The 16,424-nt window shown below is 38.4% G+C and overlaps 3 protein-coding genes and 1 long non-coding RNA gene across 4 annotated transcripts; 2 read left to right on the top strand and 2 right to left on the bottom strand.

Moving 5' to 3' along the window:
- Positions 1–5,007, top strand: LOC122644248 (myb family transcription factor PHL5-like). The gene is made up of 7 exons (XM_043837885.1): positions 1–1,525; positions 1,646–1,862; positions 1,938–2,014; positions 2,123–2,162; positions 3,837–3,891; positions 4,478–4,544; positions 4,651–5,007. The coding sequence occupies exons 1-7, from the start codon at positions 914–916 to the stop codon at positions 4,858–4,860; spliced, it is 1,278 nt and encodes a 425-aa protein (XP_043693820.1). The 5' UTR covers positions 1–913; the 3' UTR covers positions 4,861–5,007.
- Positions 5,008–7,596: 2,589 nt separating this feature from the next.
- LOC122642981 (dolichol-phosphate mannosyltransferase subunit 1-like) lies at positions 7,597–9,742 on the bottom strand. The gene is made up of 3 exons (XM_043836608.1): positions 9,585–9,742; positions 9,394–9,508; positions 7,597–7,719 (listed from the first exon to the last, which is right to left on the bottom strand). The coding sequence occupies exons 1-3, from the start codon at positions 9,740–9,742 to the stop codon at positions 7,672–7,674; spliced, it is 321 nt and encodes a 106-aa protein (XP_043692543.1). The 3' UTR covers positions 7,597–7,671.
- An 894-nt stretch (positions 9,743–10,636) lies between these two features.
- LOC122642982 lies at positions 10,637–12,972 on the bottom strand. The gene is made up of 3 exons (XR_006330138.1): positions 12,957–12,972; positions 10,930–11,031; positions 10,637–10,824 (listed from the first exon to the last, which is right to left on the bottom strand). It is a non-coding gene; the product is annotated as an uncharacterized LOC122642982 (long non-coding RNA).
- Positions 12,973–13,286: 314 nt separating this feature from the next.
- LOC122641574 (pentatricopeptide repeat-containing protein At5g59600-like) lies at positions 13,287–15,229 on the top strand. Its single transcript, XM_043834851.1, has one exon. The coding sequence runs from the start codon at positions 13,370–13,372 to the stop codon at positions 14,984–14,986; it is 1,617 nt and encodes a 538-aa protein (XP_043690786.1). The 5' UTR covers positions 13,287–13,369; the 3' UTR covers positions 14,987–15,229.
- Positions 15,230–16,424: the final 1,195 nt, after the last annotated feature.

Below are 16,424 nucleotides of genomic sequence, written 5' to 3'. Positions count from 1 at the left end.
TTGGTTACAAATTCCTAGCTTCTATTTGTGGTTTTCCAATTCACTAATCTTATATGATCTGGTTTTTCATTGTTAAATTTGCATTTAGAAGCACTCAACTTTGTGGAATTGAATGCAGACAAAAGCCATAATCTTTTCCTTTTTATTGCAAAGGAGAAATGGGTTTGCTTTTCATTTCCTCTCACAATGTATTTGTGTTTTTGGCTAAATTGCTTTTCATCCTTATCCATTGTAGGAATAATTGACGGGCTGGTTGGAGTTGTGAATTTATGCCAGTATCTCTCACACATTATATTATTAAGCTTCTGATACCCATAGCAGAAAATTCCAAATTTCTGATGATAAAAGTAAAAAGACTTCGCTTTAGGAATCGTTTAAGTTCTGGATTGAAAAACCGACCTCCCTTTTGTAGTTAAGATTCAACTACCCACAGTAAACATTCTAATTTTATCTTGATAGAATGGACAATTATTTGTTTATTTGTTATATATTCTATAGGGTTTTGTCTCTTTCCCCCTCTCCTCCCCCCCCATCCTTATATTTTGGCTATGGGTCAAGGTGTTGTTCATCTCTATCCATCTTAGGAATAATATAAAAGGTTGATGGGATTATGCAATTACATTGGTATCTTATGGTGGAAGTCTTGTAGAATATGAAAATACAATTTCTCCAATAAACCCTCTGAATTCAATGGATGTTGCTTATCCCTCCTCCTGCTTCATCTTTTTTTCTGATTTTTCTTGTTGTGTGTGTGGCTCTTCATCTGAGGGAATTCATCAAAAACCAAATAAACTTTGGTATTGCTCTGCTGTCAATCAAGATAGAAGACGATAAAAAATCAGTTCTGGGCGCTAGTGAAGTAGTTTGGCCAGTGTTTTATAGTTTTTTTCTTCTCATAGATATATACCTGTAAATGAATACTCAAAAAATTGAGTGCCAAGATCCAAACAATGGATGTTTGAATGATTATACTTTTGAATTATCTGATTGCTCCTATGAGAGTTTTGGTTCTCGGCAGTCTTGGAACATGGGAGTTTGTTCCCAATCTCCATCATCAGCTATGGGAGGAGGATCTCTGCAGCCAAACCACAGGACAATGAATTCTGGTGTTACAATTTCAAGTCAATTCGAATCAACAACTTCTACTTTCTATACAACTGAAGACTCCATGGGTTATCCACAGTACCAGTATCAAGTTGGCAAACACCCCTGGTGCACCCAGCTTCACAAGAATTATGATCTAGCAATTCCATCATTACAGTCTTCTGAGGATCCCCTCTCTATTAACTCAGCAAAGCAAGATGATATTGACCTTCAATCAAGGGATACCTTGCAATCCGTAGTGAAGCTTCCGTTGCATAGCAATCAGAAATCTAGGTTTTGTGCCGATTCCAACAGAATCTCTTGTAAAAATTTGCCAGGGAGTGACCTCCGTCCACTTCTGCAAAATAAATTGGCAGGTGAAGAAGACACCTTAGAAAATAAGCGCCTCTCGGTCCCTTTTGTGAGAAGTCAGAATCCTAGAGTGAGTTGTTTTCTTTCCCCCTTTCTCCAATTCTCCAACAAAATTTTTCTTTCCAGTCATTCAAGATATATATGTGGTTTAAATTAATTTGATTGTGGTTGGGCTTTTTCATATTTCTAGGTTGGTTGTAATTCATTCACCCTTCCACTAGCACAACCGTGCCTTCATCATCAGCCAGACAAGCAGTCTCCAGAACCTTCTTCAGGGGGTGTTTCTGTTACTTCTGGCAGTTCTGTTTCATCTGGAGGAGCTGCCTCAAGCAAAACACGGATTAGATGGACTCCAGATCTTCATGAGCGGTTTGTTGAATCTGTGAACCGTCTTGGGGGTGCAGAGAGTATGTAATATGATAAAAATTACTCTAGTCAAGAAAGGATCTATTGAATGACATAATATTTCTTGTTGAATGTAGAGGCAACACCAAAGGGAATCCTGAGGTTGATGGACTCGGAAGGATTGACCATATTCCATGTGAAAAGCCATTTGCAGGTTGGCTTTCTCCTCCTCTTCTTTCTGGAAAGTGCACTACTTTGGACATTTGACTTCATTGTGATTAATTTCTAAGGACACGAGTGAACCTTTGCATTTGCCTTGCAGAAATATCGAATTGCCAAATACATGCCAGAATCTGCAGAAGGTAAAGTTGTTATCATCAGCTAATCTGTTACTACAGAGAGGATTTCGTTGTTTTAGATATATTTGCTTGTTGTCTGATGGAAGTACGATACCTCTTGGTGATCTGCTTTATATGCTAATGTTGAGTTTGCTCTTGTGAGTTTTCTAATAGGAGAATGGACTAGATTCTCCCTAGTTTATTGAGCAAAACAATTTGATCTGATATTCTCTTTCTTTTATATTTTCAATTTCTTTTCTTCTCTTTCTATTTGTGTGATAATGAACCTCTGAAAACTCATTCTGGATTTTTTGTTTTTGGGTTTGTTTACACATGCTGATTTGAGTGTCATCTTTTCTTTCTGCGGTTCTTGGGGTCACTCTGTCAGATAGCCAGTAGCCAAATTCGAACACTAATTGTGTTACTAGATAAATTGGTGGCACTTGATTTGTTACTAGATGAATCCTTGCTACTTGATTAACCTTGCAATATCCAGATCTTATAACGAGCCTACAGTTTTTATCTTCTTGAATCAAGTCTTTGGATCTTTATTTACCTTTTCTTTTCTGTTCCATTTTTTTCCAAGTGAGATGGGGTTAAGGAACATTCCAGTGAGCAATTTTTCTTTAGGTTTAGCTGAATTCATTGGGAACCTTTTGAATTTTCTTTTGGTGTGGATCCTGTGGAGATATTAGGTCATTTCACAGGATAGTTCTGAATATATATGTTAAATGATGAAATGTAATGTAAAATATTTAAAAGGAAACAAACTAATAGCACAATAAAATTAGCTACACTTTAGACAGTACACTGGAAAATTGTAGTAAACTTTCTGCATACTTCTCTACTAACATCAAGTAATTTTGTTGAGAAGTGAAGAAAGATACATTTATTACTGTATTCAGTAATTTGTAGAGTTACTTACAAAATTATTGTTGGTAATGATTACAAAAATTTCCATTCTTTTTTTAAGTTTTGCATTCCTTTACAACATTATGCATCCAACCAGATGGAGCTTAAAAACAACAAATATCCAGCAAAGGGCACCAAAACATGAAATCCCAGGAGGTTAGTATGCCATTGAAGGATAATGCCAACCTTATCCAGACTCATGTGAAATTCTTCGATCTCCAAGAAGATCATTTTTAATCCTTGTGTCTGTTTGTAATGAAATCCCTTATCTGAGTATGACTGTTCTCAGGTTATGTTATTCTTAGAAGGGATTTCAACTGTCACACTCGTCTGAGTCACATGAGTATGACAGTTAAAAATAATTCAATTATGTTCTTGTAGCATGTAAAATTATTCAATCATGTTCTCAGATAAGGGATTTTGTATAAATTTAGCAAGTAATAAATTATCCAGTCATGTTCTCAGATAAGGGGGCGTACCCAGTGCACGAGGCTCCCGCCACTGCGGGGTCTGGGGAGGGTCATAAAGTACGTAGCCTTACCCTGCTTTCGTAGAGAGTCTGTTTCCATACTCGGACCCGTGACCACTTGGTCACAATGGGGCAACCTTACCATTGCACCAAGGCCCGCCCACTTATTCAATCATGTTCTCAGATAAGGGATTTCGTATAAATTTAGCAAGTAACAAATCTGAGTACAACAGTGGAAATCCCTTCTTTTTTCTTCTATGGCCGGAAATTGTTACGAAAAACCTTAAAAGTGTGTCTGTTTTCTGTTGCTATTGCAGGAAAATCTGAACGGAAAGCATGTTCGAACAACATAGCTCAGATTGATCCAAAAACGTAAGTTTCTTATCGCATCATCTCTTTCCTAGGTTAGTCATTACCCTGTAGATCAGATGCCTAAGATATTTACAATAAGATTCTTTGTTGTTTATACTATTCACTGGCTTATAATATGTATATGAGAAAGAGAATGCCACCCAGTCGTGCAGCGCACGCCGCCCCTGCATCCTGACACAGGGGCACGGGAAATGATCGCCACACCCACTGGAACCCCGGAAATGACCAGGGGTGTGGTGGTCATTTCGCACATCCCGTGTCAGGGCGCAGGGGTGGCGTGTCTGGCGCGACCGGATGGCGTTCTTTCTCCCTATGTATATATTATTTGAACATGCTTTCTGTTCAGATTTTCCTGCAATAGAAACAGAAATGACCTTAGGAGAAGTGGTGAGGAAAGACATGCATAGCTTAGGCCTTGTAACAAGTATGACCTCAAATAGAGCTGATTGGAGGGCAAGGATCCATGTAGCCGACCCCATTTAGTTGGGATAAGGCTGAGTTGTTGTTATATAATATGTGTATATTATTCACTGACTGTGCACAAGTACTTTAACTTATTATAATTTTATCACCTTCCACATCACAGAATGCAAATCACGGAGGCACTGCGAGTGCAACTAGATGTACAGAGGTGTCTACATGAACAATTAGAGGTCTGTTCACCACTTCACCCTTACATGGCTATTCTTTTCTGTCCTTGCATACATTTTCTCAAGAGACCTTAATACTTCCCCCCCCCCCCCCCGGGTTTAATCTTAGAGTCAGAGAAATCTACAAATGCGAATTGAAGAACAAGGGAGACAACTCAAAATGATGTTTGAACAGCAGCAAAAAACAAACAAGAGCCTTTTTCAGACTGAGAACTTGGATGATTTGTTCCCTGAAAAATCAATTAGTCTTGAGGATATTCAGGTCTCTACTGTAGGAGAAGGATCAGAGAGTACCCACTTCCACTCTGAAATAAGTTAATTAGCTTCTGGTACTGCATTCTTTGATGTTTTTGTTTGTAATCAGGGTCTAAAATTGTGTATTAAAATGTCAGTCAAAGTTCTGTAGCAAATCTCAATCAATCCAGCACAATCATAACTCATAGGATACTCGTGTACTTGGTGATCTTACACCAACATTACTGGGTGATGTATTTACTTCCCCCCCCCCCCTTCATGTAGCAAAAAAACATACAGTAAAAAGTGTTTGTTTACTGAAATTCAATAAACATTAAAGGACAGTGAAAAAAATACAGCTAAGTCTGTTGAACTGCACTTGTATCTAAGGCATTGAATGTGCATTATTTGTATATGGTTTTTGGAAAGTTACAACTGAGATGAGACTTTATTTCAACCAGGAATTTTCCTACGAAAATGGAAGGCCTTTGAGAGAAAAGAATTTCAGGCTGTCAATGATCTGTTTTCTGTCAACTTTCTGAAAGAAAAACATCTATGACACTCCAAATGGGTGTATTTGTTGTGCAGAGACCTGAGATTCAATGTGATATCCTCAGTAAACAAAGACCCCGAGGCATCTCTTTCTGTAATCTTTTTGAGATTAGCTGGTAACACATTTAGTTCTGCTACCTTCTCTGCATTGAGAGCACTGAGGTTAGCAATTCATCATCAGCCTGTTTTGTTATGTGCCTAATGGGGCCCACTATAGTGTATGGGCACTAGATTGGGCCAGCTAGGTTAGATCCTATTCTATTGCTCTTTCACAATCATACCACGAGGGTTCGGAATCCCAAACTCAATTACAATATATGTCATGAACCTGCAATCCTCATGTCTTACAAGAAAACTCGATACATCACTATCCAATGAATCCACACAACCATAGTGATTATGGATCAAGTAAACTCACCTACGATGTAGCTAATTCCTCTAAACGGGATAGTTTCGCTCTTCGAGGGCGAGCATGTCACACCCCACTTTGTCACTCTAGCTTTTGATTTTCCTTACAAAAGCTTGACCATGACCTCTAAGATTTACAAAAGGGCATACCCAATGCATGAGGCTCCCGCCATTGTGGGGTCTGGGGAGGGCCATAATAGACCTAGCCTTACCCCCACTTCACAGAGATTTCCTTCACCCGCAGAGAAGGAAGTTCCTTCTCCACAGGTGAAATGACCTTGTGATTGGACTCTTAGGTCATCGTTACCCTCATATCCTCTAATGATAAGGTTGATAGTCTCATCCATTACTATGAGCGGAAGAAGCTGCAATTATTTCACCAGATATATTTTACACAAAATAATTATCTTATAAATTTTGTTTCTTCTATTTATTTATTTTTTTGGTTGATTGTACTTGACAATAAACACATATTAACATGATTGAGTGAGGGAAAAAAATCCAACCATACGATGCAAGGTGGAGTCGTCCATGGGAGCCAAGCTCAAGAGTAGCAATGATCATGATATCATCACTATTTTGGAAAAAAACAATACACCTGAATTTTGAAATGGATTTTTCTTTTAAAATTTCATATTGTATTTCAGTAAAACATTTTCCCTTTCTAATCCTTGTCCAATTTTGTATTGCTTTTCAACAAATTCTATTATGACTCCATTGGGTTGCGAGGAAAATTAAAGAGAGAGTAGAGAAAATTTTTAAACCTAAAAAGGAAACTGTGGAAATCATTATCCAACATGATTGTATAAACTACTTAAATTCTTACCATATTTAGTAATGATGCTTTTTTATATGTAATTTTTAGGTAATTTCAAATTCAAGGGATTTCGATGCAAAGTAAAACAGAATTTTTGATAACTAAATATGGAATGATTTGGATTTAGTGATATAATCATGTGGGATACTTATTATAAAAGTTTCTTTTTTTAGGTTTGAAAATTTCACTTCCCTTCCCTCTATTTTACCTTGTAACCAAATGGAGCTGTAAAATATTTTACAGCCGAACAAATGCAGCTTTAGTACTGAATATTTTACAGATTGATTAATGAAAATCAATGAGAGACGAAACAGCTGCTTCTCTCTCTCCACCCCCATGCTTTAGCAGTTTCAAGTTTGTTAGAAGATATGAGTCATAATTGTGGTATAATATTATTACAATCACTATAACAGAGATCATTTTTGGAAGAGTATGGCTAACTGAAGTATTGGACAATCCTTTCTCATATATGAGAAAATATTACAGAAGAATTGCTTCAGATCTATCATCTCTTTCCAATTGGTCAATGCAAGGAACTGTTACCATTGGATCCCAAATCTTTTCTTGTGGATCTCATCCTTGCTTGTTTCCCATTTGGCATAAAACAGACAGATAAAACACTTTCCAATGCTTCAATCTTGGCAAGTAAATGAAAAAGAATAGTTACATAAATCAAATGACATAGACAGCTAAGCAGGCTACAAGATTGAATTGATTATGCAGAAAACCAGTAAATGTTTCGGCACATCCAAGAGAGTGAAAACATTTCTAGTAGACCTCCATCAATGGATTCAAAAGATACATAATCAAGTCATCTAGTTCAATATCAGAAATATACAATTAAATGGGTTATCACATGATAAAAAAAAATGAATGAATCCATATACCAGCTAAGAGAGTTTGTTAATTTTGGTTGGGGGGTGGGAGATTTGAAAAGTCTAATCACTCTTGTCAAAGACTACTGGAACAATTTCATCCAAAAAATAGTACTGAACCAAGAGTTAGAAGTGGCTATCATGCAGAAAGAGAGAATTTACGACTGAATCATCTCCGCCCCAAATTTTAGGTAGTGAACAGCAGATAGGTAAGGCCTTTTAAATATTCAAGGATTTCAGAACCTCAAAGCTTTGAACTCCCAAATACTCTATCAACAAAAGTTATGGGTACCTATTTGACAACCATAAAACCGGTTTTTTATTAACAGCAAGAATCAAAGGCTTGACCACCTACAAGGTGAACAATGGAAAGATCAGAATACAAGTAAATCAGCATATACAACAAACAGGAAGGTATGCTACTTCTGAATTCTGATAACATGACCTCCCTGCTGGACATGCAGACTGGCGAGTGTTTTGGCAATTTTAAACAGTGATTGACTTGAAAAAGTAACCCTTGCAACCTGTACAATACTTCATCTCCTAACATGGTAACAACTAGAGTATGAAGGTTGCTTAAAGTGCCTATAAAATGTTGTTGCTTAGTTCAGTTTTTTATGTGTGTGTGTGTGTGGGGGGGGGGGGGGAGATAGATAACCAAAAGACTGTTAGAAAAGGGAGGAAACATACAAAAGCATTATATACAACAAGAACAACAACTGCCCAAGAGGACCAGCCCCTAGGGGACCCTCCAAGAGATGCTATACAATGAGATAACTGTTCAGATACAGATAATTTCCGTAAAACCCTTGTGAGAGCATTTGCAATGTAATTAGCTGCATTCAGCCTCCAGGACAAGTAGAGATTCCCTTGAGCAAGTAGGATCTAGTTCTCCTAATCAATTGACATATCTCCAAGGCCCACCAACACCAATGCTGGATTGCATCCAGCCAATCAAGGACTTAGAATTAAAAAAAGGGCGTACCCAGCGGACGAGGCTCCCGTCACTGCGGGGTCTGGGGAGGGTCATAATGTATGCAACCTTAACCCCCGCTTTGCGGAGAGGCTGTTTCCAAAGACTTGAACCCATGACCACTTGGTCACAATGGAGCATCCTTACCGTTGCATCAAGGACCTAGAATCCCCCTCAATAATACTATCCAATCAGCCCCATTAGAAAGAGTGATCTCCCAGATGGACCAGGATTCCTCATCAAACTACCATTCACGTTCATCTTTATGACATTTGGGGAAAAGGGCTCCCAAATGTGCTGAATCTGATCAGGGATCTCTCTCAAATTGATGATCAAGAACCACCATCTTATAGTGACATAGAATAATCAATAGATATGCCTCTAAATGCCTCCACTGTTGCAACCCATCTAGCAGTCCTGGCATCATAATAGTATCAATAACCTCTTGATGATATCTCACCCAACCCTGAGCATTTGGTTATTTCTCTCCTCCCAAATTATCAAATGCAAATAAGAAAAACAAAAACACTGATTATTTAAGATAACAAAGTGCCATTTTAGTACTTGACATTGATTGCCAAACCCTAACCAATAACCACACTCGTTGCAGTCAAGGCAATTTAAGGCCCATCCAGTTAAAGTTACATTGACTTCGCTTATCAGAATGCTTGGGCAGAATCAACTATTTTTGCAAAAGTTTTGAGACACCATAGGTTGTTAGTGAAGTCATGGGGTTCTAAGAATATATTACCCAAAAAAAGGGGGGGGGTTCTAAGAGTACCATAATAATCAATTTTAATACCTATGCCTTCTACAAGTGCCAGATTTTCTTTTTTGGATGGATAGAAGCACCTGATATTTTTCATTTATTTTATGAATTTAACAAATTTTATTAAATTTCATGACATGATTGAGTTAGAAAATCAAGACGCAATCCCATGTGAACACTTATCAACTAACTCTAAGCATGGCAGGTTAATAACAAAACCATACCTCTTCAATATGGTACCCTTTTCGGGTGGCCCGAACAATCATTTCCATCTGAAAGACATATCCTTTGCTAACGACAGAGATAATGACATCTTCAAGGACAGATTTTTGGTAAAGCCTTTAAACCAACCAAGAAATGTTAGTTTTAACATTACAGCATGACAAGGAACAGCTCATACTTTTAAGTTATGTACCTGAAAGATCCTGTCAGATCTGATACACCAGGCTGTAGAAGTGTTTGAGCAAGTGCATTGGCTCCCCTACTCGTCAGTTTGCGCATAAGGTTCCATCCATGCACCCCACCACCACTAACATACCTGGTGCCCGTAACTATACTTGCACCAGTCACCATCTGCTTCATGAAAATCAAGTGGCAGAAAACAACATCATTGAAATGTTTTCAACTGTCTTATTCAACACTCCATGCTTTTTTTGGGGGTGGGGGGTGGGGATGATGGCAAAATACCCAGGCTATACTTCTTCTACTTTCATGGTGTCCACTTCTACCTTTATTATAAGTTTTACTTCTCAAGAATTACTAAAAAAAAAAGATCTAGATGCTCCAAGAAATAACGTACTGATCTTAAGTTTGCAAAAGACAACAAGATCTTCATATTCTAATTTTTCAAAAGCAAGTTGGAGATATATTTCACAACAATTTCAAGACTATCTTCAAAATACTTTAAGGAAACAAAACGTGATCTCAATCTGGAGAACTGGAAAATATGCATCAACAATGAAGTTATTACCTGATGAAGCTTGGCAAGTACTTAGGCTGTCAAGCAAAATACAAAATAAAATATCAGAAAAAAATATATAATGATGCGTCAAGCATACAAAAAAATTGAATAGGAAATCTAGGTACTTTGCATGGTAGCCAATGAGAACATCCAAAAATGCATATTGCTGCAAGGAGGAGGTGAAATGTGTTGACACATTGCAAACTCATTCTGGTAATCCTAACCATCTTCCACCACCTCCTTGATAAATAGTGATTGCATTTGTATGACTTATCAACTTCTTGTCGTACTTTTCAGACCATCCCATAGAATGCAAGAGATCAAATGTAGGAATCATAAAATAGCCAAAATTTGGCCTACCCATCAAGTTGTTGATCTCATCCCCAGCACATTTGCCACCAGGGCTGCTGCCCTGTTCCTAGATTATACATACGCAATAAGCACCTTACATTTATTTTTAATCACACATGCACACTTTACAGAATCAAACTCATAACCAAACTTACATGGTGGGATAGATCACCATCCATGATAACAATAAAATTCCTCGATGCATGCTTCAGACCATAAATGTAAGCAGTTCCTGAAATTGAATCAAGAGAATACATAATTTCCTAATTCATAATGTAAATGTTAAAGCAGAAAAGAAAAGGCACAAACCTAAACCAAGTTTCTTTGGTCTGGCTCTTAATAGCTGCATTTATCAAGGAAAAGATTAGTGATGTCAATTGGAAACCTGAACACACCAAAAATGGATCACAGAAGGAAAAGAAGAAATTCAAATTACTAAAATACCCACAATACGATCTTTTCCATACACTTGCTGCAACTGTTTTACGACTTCTTGAGTACCATCAGGACTCCCATCATCGACAACAATTATTTCGAAATTGAAACACCCCTATATCAAGCAAAAAGGGCCACAATGTCAGATACATAGAGAACTACTCAATTGTCCATAGCAAAGGATGCATTCAGCATCAGTTCTGCCTAAAAATACACATGGCAGAACTCTCCCCATTCTGCCCTCCAAAAAAATAACAAAGAATACTAGGAAGTCACATGGAGATGCACAAGCACATTTGCAACCCTGGTAAATGAAAATAAACAAAACCTCATGACCTGTTAGAACCAATGGTTACATACTTACAGTTAGTGTTTGTTGAAATAGAATCCAAATGTATGATGATCGTAATTCTCTTCTTCCTTAATCCCTGAAACACCAAAACTTTGTTTGTTCTCTTCTTTTTAGGAAGGGAGGGAGAGGGTTGGTTGAAAACACTTCTGATTCTTATTTCCTTTGATCCATGAGCGCAGGCCATAGACAGAACATAGTTTAAGTACCCTGATTTCAAACCAATCAAACCAAAAAGAAGGTATACCAGCACCTTGTACATACTACATAGGGACTGATTTAGTGTTGAATTGCGCAGCATACATAAAGAATGATAAGTTCAAGTAGTGAATCATGTGAATCAGTTGAATCACAAGATCTCAACATATGACTTAAAACACAAGCCCCAAGAGGCAGGAGCCAAATGGATTGCCCTGCATTGGTTCTATAAATAATGAAGATCAATACAAAGAAGGGTTCCATATTGAATCGCGCATTCTGATCTCAAGAAATATTTTTTCCCCCTCACAATTTTACTTTTTTTTTTTGGCATTTCACCCACTATCTTCATCCACAACCCTAGACTTTTGAATTTTAATCTCTCTGCAATAATCTCTTCAATTTACATTGTACTTAAAGATGATTTCTCTGTGTTACCACAATCGAGAAAGAGACTGTTCCCTCTTATCATCTTATGCTTGGTGTATTTAGAAGCCTAGTACTTGCTCCTTGGTTCTTCGTGTCAATTACAACTAATTATTTGAGAAATGCCAAGGCAACCTACAATTCTAATTCAAGATTATTGTAAGAAGGGCAAAACTTATCAAAACATATCAAGGCGGCAATATTTGGACCACCCAAATATTTGCCACATGGCAGATATGATGAGGGCCAAATTTTGTGGACAGGTTACACCTCAATGTCCCCTTTTAACATGTAAAATTTCAGCCCCAACGGAGTTTGCTAAGTGGCTAGATGGAGGTTTGAAAATCAGGACTATGGAAGGGTATATGGTAGTGGTGGGAGTGATGCATGCCAATACACAGGAGGGTGTTTGTTTTGGATTAAACTCTGAAATTTGACATGTGGCTAATGCAAGGTATACACAAGCTATCCAATTTCAAAATTGCCATGTCATCATTCCACATGGCACAATGAGATGGGCCACCTTAATAAGACCGGACAGCTCAAAGAATTGTTCCCTTGAAAAAGTATAATAAGGTAGGATGAGGGAAAAAAAAGTCACTATTTATGTATATGTTTTATGCTTGTTAAGTTGTAACTGATGATTTTAATGGCCATTTTTTATTGCCAAGCAGACAGAGAGCATATGATCACTTCTAAGAGTGGGATGGCAGAACCCATATGTGATCAGTCCCAAGTATTTGAAATGAGGGTTTCTATAGCTCAGTGGAGTATACAGGGGTTCCTTATGGTGTTTATTCACATTTCCTAACTTTAAGAAAGGATGTACCCAGTGTACGAGGCTCCCGCCACTGCAGGGGTCTAGGGAGGATCATAAACTCATAATGTAGGCAGCCTTACCACTGCTTTTGCAGAGAAGATAATTGATCCTTTGTAATAAGATTCAAAAACCATCTCAAAAATAATAAACAAACTCCATATCCATCCTACAATAAACTCATTAACAATTAGATAGATTGCTATATCTGAATTGAAGATCGCGATATCGATGATTAATAGAAGGTAACCTCAGATGTTTGAAGATGAGATAGACGAGGATGGCGATGTTGAGACGCTCGTTGAAGGTAGGGACTATGATGCTATATTTATACTTGTTACTCCTCTCCTCCTCTTTAACCTGCTCCGACATGGCTCGGCTCTTTCGGTGTTTCCTTCTCTCTAGTCTCTAATGCCGTTGCGTTGCGGACTTGCACAACACAAGAAAACCAATCCCAAGGCAAAATCTTGGTCCGGATCAACAGAACATATAGAAGGGTCTGGGACGGCTGGGATTTTATTAAAAGCGAATCCAACGGCCCATGGAAGGCTTGGAGGAAGCTCTGATACGAAGGCGCCATGTCGTCGTCGCTGAAAATCAACTAATTAACAAATCGAGGCCTTCCCCTGTTAGGGATGAGTGAGCCATTACCGTCACCCAAGAATGAAGGGATTGGATTTGGGTCACATGGGATCTCTGTTGCAGAGTTGCATGAGAGCCAAGGCTTTGAAACCAGGGAAGCAAATCCATGCCCTGTTATTGTCTTCTGGTGCAGACACGAATGTTGAGTCTCTAAACTCCAAGCTTGTTGGAGTATACGCAGGTTGTGGGGACGTGGAATCTGCCACGGTAATCTTTGAACAGATTCATAGACCAAGTGTTTTTGCTTGGAACTGGATGATCTCAGCTTCGGCATTTCAAGGGAATTGCGAAAATGCGATCCGGTACTTCTCCCGTTTACTGCAAGCCGGGATTTTTCCCAACAGATTCACGTTTTCTTACTCCTTGAAAGCTTGTGTTGGTATGATGGATATTAATAAGGGAAAGGAGTTTCATTGCGCGATTTACAGAATGGGTTTCGAATCTGATGTTTCCGTAACGAATGCTCTGATAGATATGTACAGCAAATGCGGGGGTATGGATTTTGCTCGTCGACTGTTTGACGGAATGTCCCAAAGAGATGTCGCTACGTGGACTTCCATGATTTGCGGGTATTCTTTTGGAAAGAACCTTGAGCAATCAGCTATACTTTTCGAGCAAATAAAGTTGGAAAACTTGGAACCCAATCACTTCACTTGGAATGCCATGATAGCTGGTTATGCTCAGAATGGAGACTGCAATAGAGCTTTTGTGCTATTCTCAAGAATGAAGGAAACAGGATTATTTCCTGACTTGGTTACTTGGAATGCAATGATTGCCGGTTTTACTCAGAACCATGAAAGCACAAAGGCTATAGAATTGTTCAGAGAGATGCTGGTTTCAGGACTCAAACCCAATCCAGTAACCATTTCTGGATTGCTCCCTGCGTTTGGATTGATGGGGTCGTTACATAGAGGAAGACAAATACATGGTCTGATCTACAGAACTGGGCTTGATATCAATGTCTTCACCAGTACGGCCCTCATTGACATGTACTCAAAATGTGGGAGTGTGAAAGATGCATGTAATGTATTTGACCGGATTGCAGTAAAGAATGTAGCATCATGGAATGCTATGATTGGGTGTTATGGTAAACATGGTATGGTTGATGCTTCGATCGAGCTGTTCAAGATAATGCAGGAAGAAAGTGTGAAGGCAAACCAAGTCACTTTTACCTGCCTTCTTTCTGCCTGCGGCCATGGTGGTTTGGTTGAGAAAGGGTTGGAAATTTTTAGGTCAATGAAAGAGAAGTACAGTACTGAATTCAGCAATGAGCATTATGCTTGCATTGTTGATCTTCTGTGTCGTTCAGGGAGGCTAGAAGAAGCTTATGACCTGGTGAAGGAAATTCCAATGGAAATTAATGATTCCATTGCCGGAGCCTTTCTCAATGGATGTAGAATTCATGGGAGAAGCGATCTAGCAAAGCAGATGGCAGAGATGATTGTGGCGATGGAATTGAAGAGGCCAGGAGGTTTTGTTACCCTATCAAATATTTATGCTGCTGATGGAGAGTGGGAAGGGGTGGAGACTGTGAGAAGATTAATGAAGGAGAAAAGTGTTGTTAAGAAGCCTGGATATAGTTGGCTTGAGAAGAAGGATGAGTTGGTTAGGTTTAAAGTTGGGAAATCAGTGTTCTAAAGTTTTGAAGTTTTGGCTTGCATGTTTAGTGCTAAAGAGTAGAATGGCCAAAAGCTGCAAAAAAGAAAACAATTTTCCATACAATCCAATATTCCAATGTATATTGTGAAAACTTGAAGTGGTAGAAGAACAAGGAGATGGCTGACGATGACCTGGGCAGGTTGGAGTGGTGAGGAAGGCCATGGTGATTATGAATTAATAGCTACTATAGTTTACAACACAGAAGACTGGCGGAACAGAGGAGAAGGCCAAAGATGAACTGGGCAGGTTGGATTGTTGGAATGGTGAGGAAGGCCATTGTGATTATGAGTTAACAGCTACTATGGTTTACAACACAGTAGATTGGTGGAACAGGTGATTGTAAGCAAGTAACAGGGATAAGACTTAGTTGAGTCAAGTGTATTGATCATTTTCAATCTGACAAAGTTAGAATGACAGTTAAATTTGGTGTAAAGACTTCACAACTCGTAGTGTATTATGTATATTCAGAAAAGTTTTATATAAAAGTGAGCATTTGAGTCCTGTTTCTGACTGTGATCAAAATGAAGTCAATGGAAGTTTTTGCAACTTATTTAATCTATTGCAACTGTTCTCTTCCGAATTCAGACATTAAGGATACTAAAGATGGGATGTAAAACTCTGGCATTCAGACAAACATTCAAACATTTAGTAAAACCTTAAAGGCCAGGTAAGTAAAGGCTCCAGAGAAGCCTGAAGCATAAAGGATAAAAACTTGGGAGTGCTTTGATCATTTCACATTATTAGTGGTTTGCATAACTGTACTTAATGATGAGAGCTACCAAAAACTACTAAATGAAGTGATTGATTAAAAAATGAAAGAATCCATCGCCTATTATGGATTGTGAGGTGGAGCAATAAATATTTGCACAGCCAGGATGTTCTTCGGAACCAGCCCGCAAGGTGGAGGAACCCACTTTCGAAGGCCGCGGTACCTACAAGGGGTCAATGAGAACTTTGTTAGGGTAAGGGTGTCAATTGGGACAGTTCCCGGTATTTGGGATGGGACAGTACCAGTACCGGTACCAAAAGTGCCAATCCTAATACCGTCCCATTTAGTTAACGGGACCAAACCTAGATCCCAGTCCCGATTACTAGCAGGACAGGACGGTACCGGTTCTTAAACGGTTTTAGGCACTGTAGAAAAATGGAGAAGAAGTTTAATTGTTTCTAACGAGATGGGTTTTTTAGTGTTGTAGAATTTTTTCACTATCATGAAATTTAAGTTGTCTACTGTTTTTTATAAAGCAAATTAAATTATGAAATCATAGTTTTACTTCTTCAAACTCCCTAAGATCACATGTAATAAGCTTCTCATTTTTTTAAATCTGGAGAAGTCCTACAAAATGGAAGAATCCCGTTGTGCAAAAAGGAAGAACCTTGTAGATGTAGTTGGTCGAGGGAGTAGCACTGTAGCAAG

Source organism: Telopea speciosissima, chromosome 10, assembly GCF_018873765.1.
Source record: "Telopea speciosissima isolate NSW1024214 ecotype Mountain lineage chromosome 10, Tspe_v1, whole genome shotgun sequence".
Taxonomy (NCBI): Eukaryota; Viridiplantae; Streptophyta; class Magnoliopsida; order Proteales; family Proteaceae; genus Telopea; species Telopea speciosissima.
Note: the sequence above shows the minus strand (reverse complement) of the source record. Positions and strands in the feature narration are given on the sequence as shown.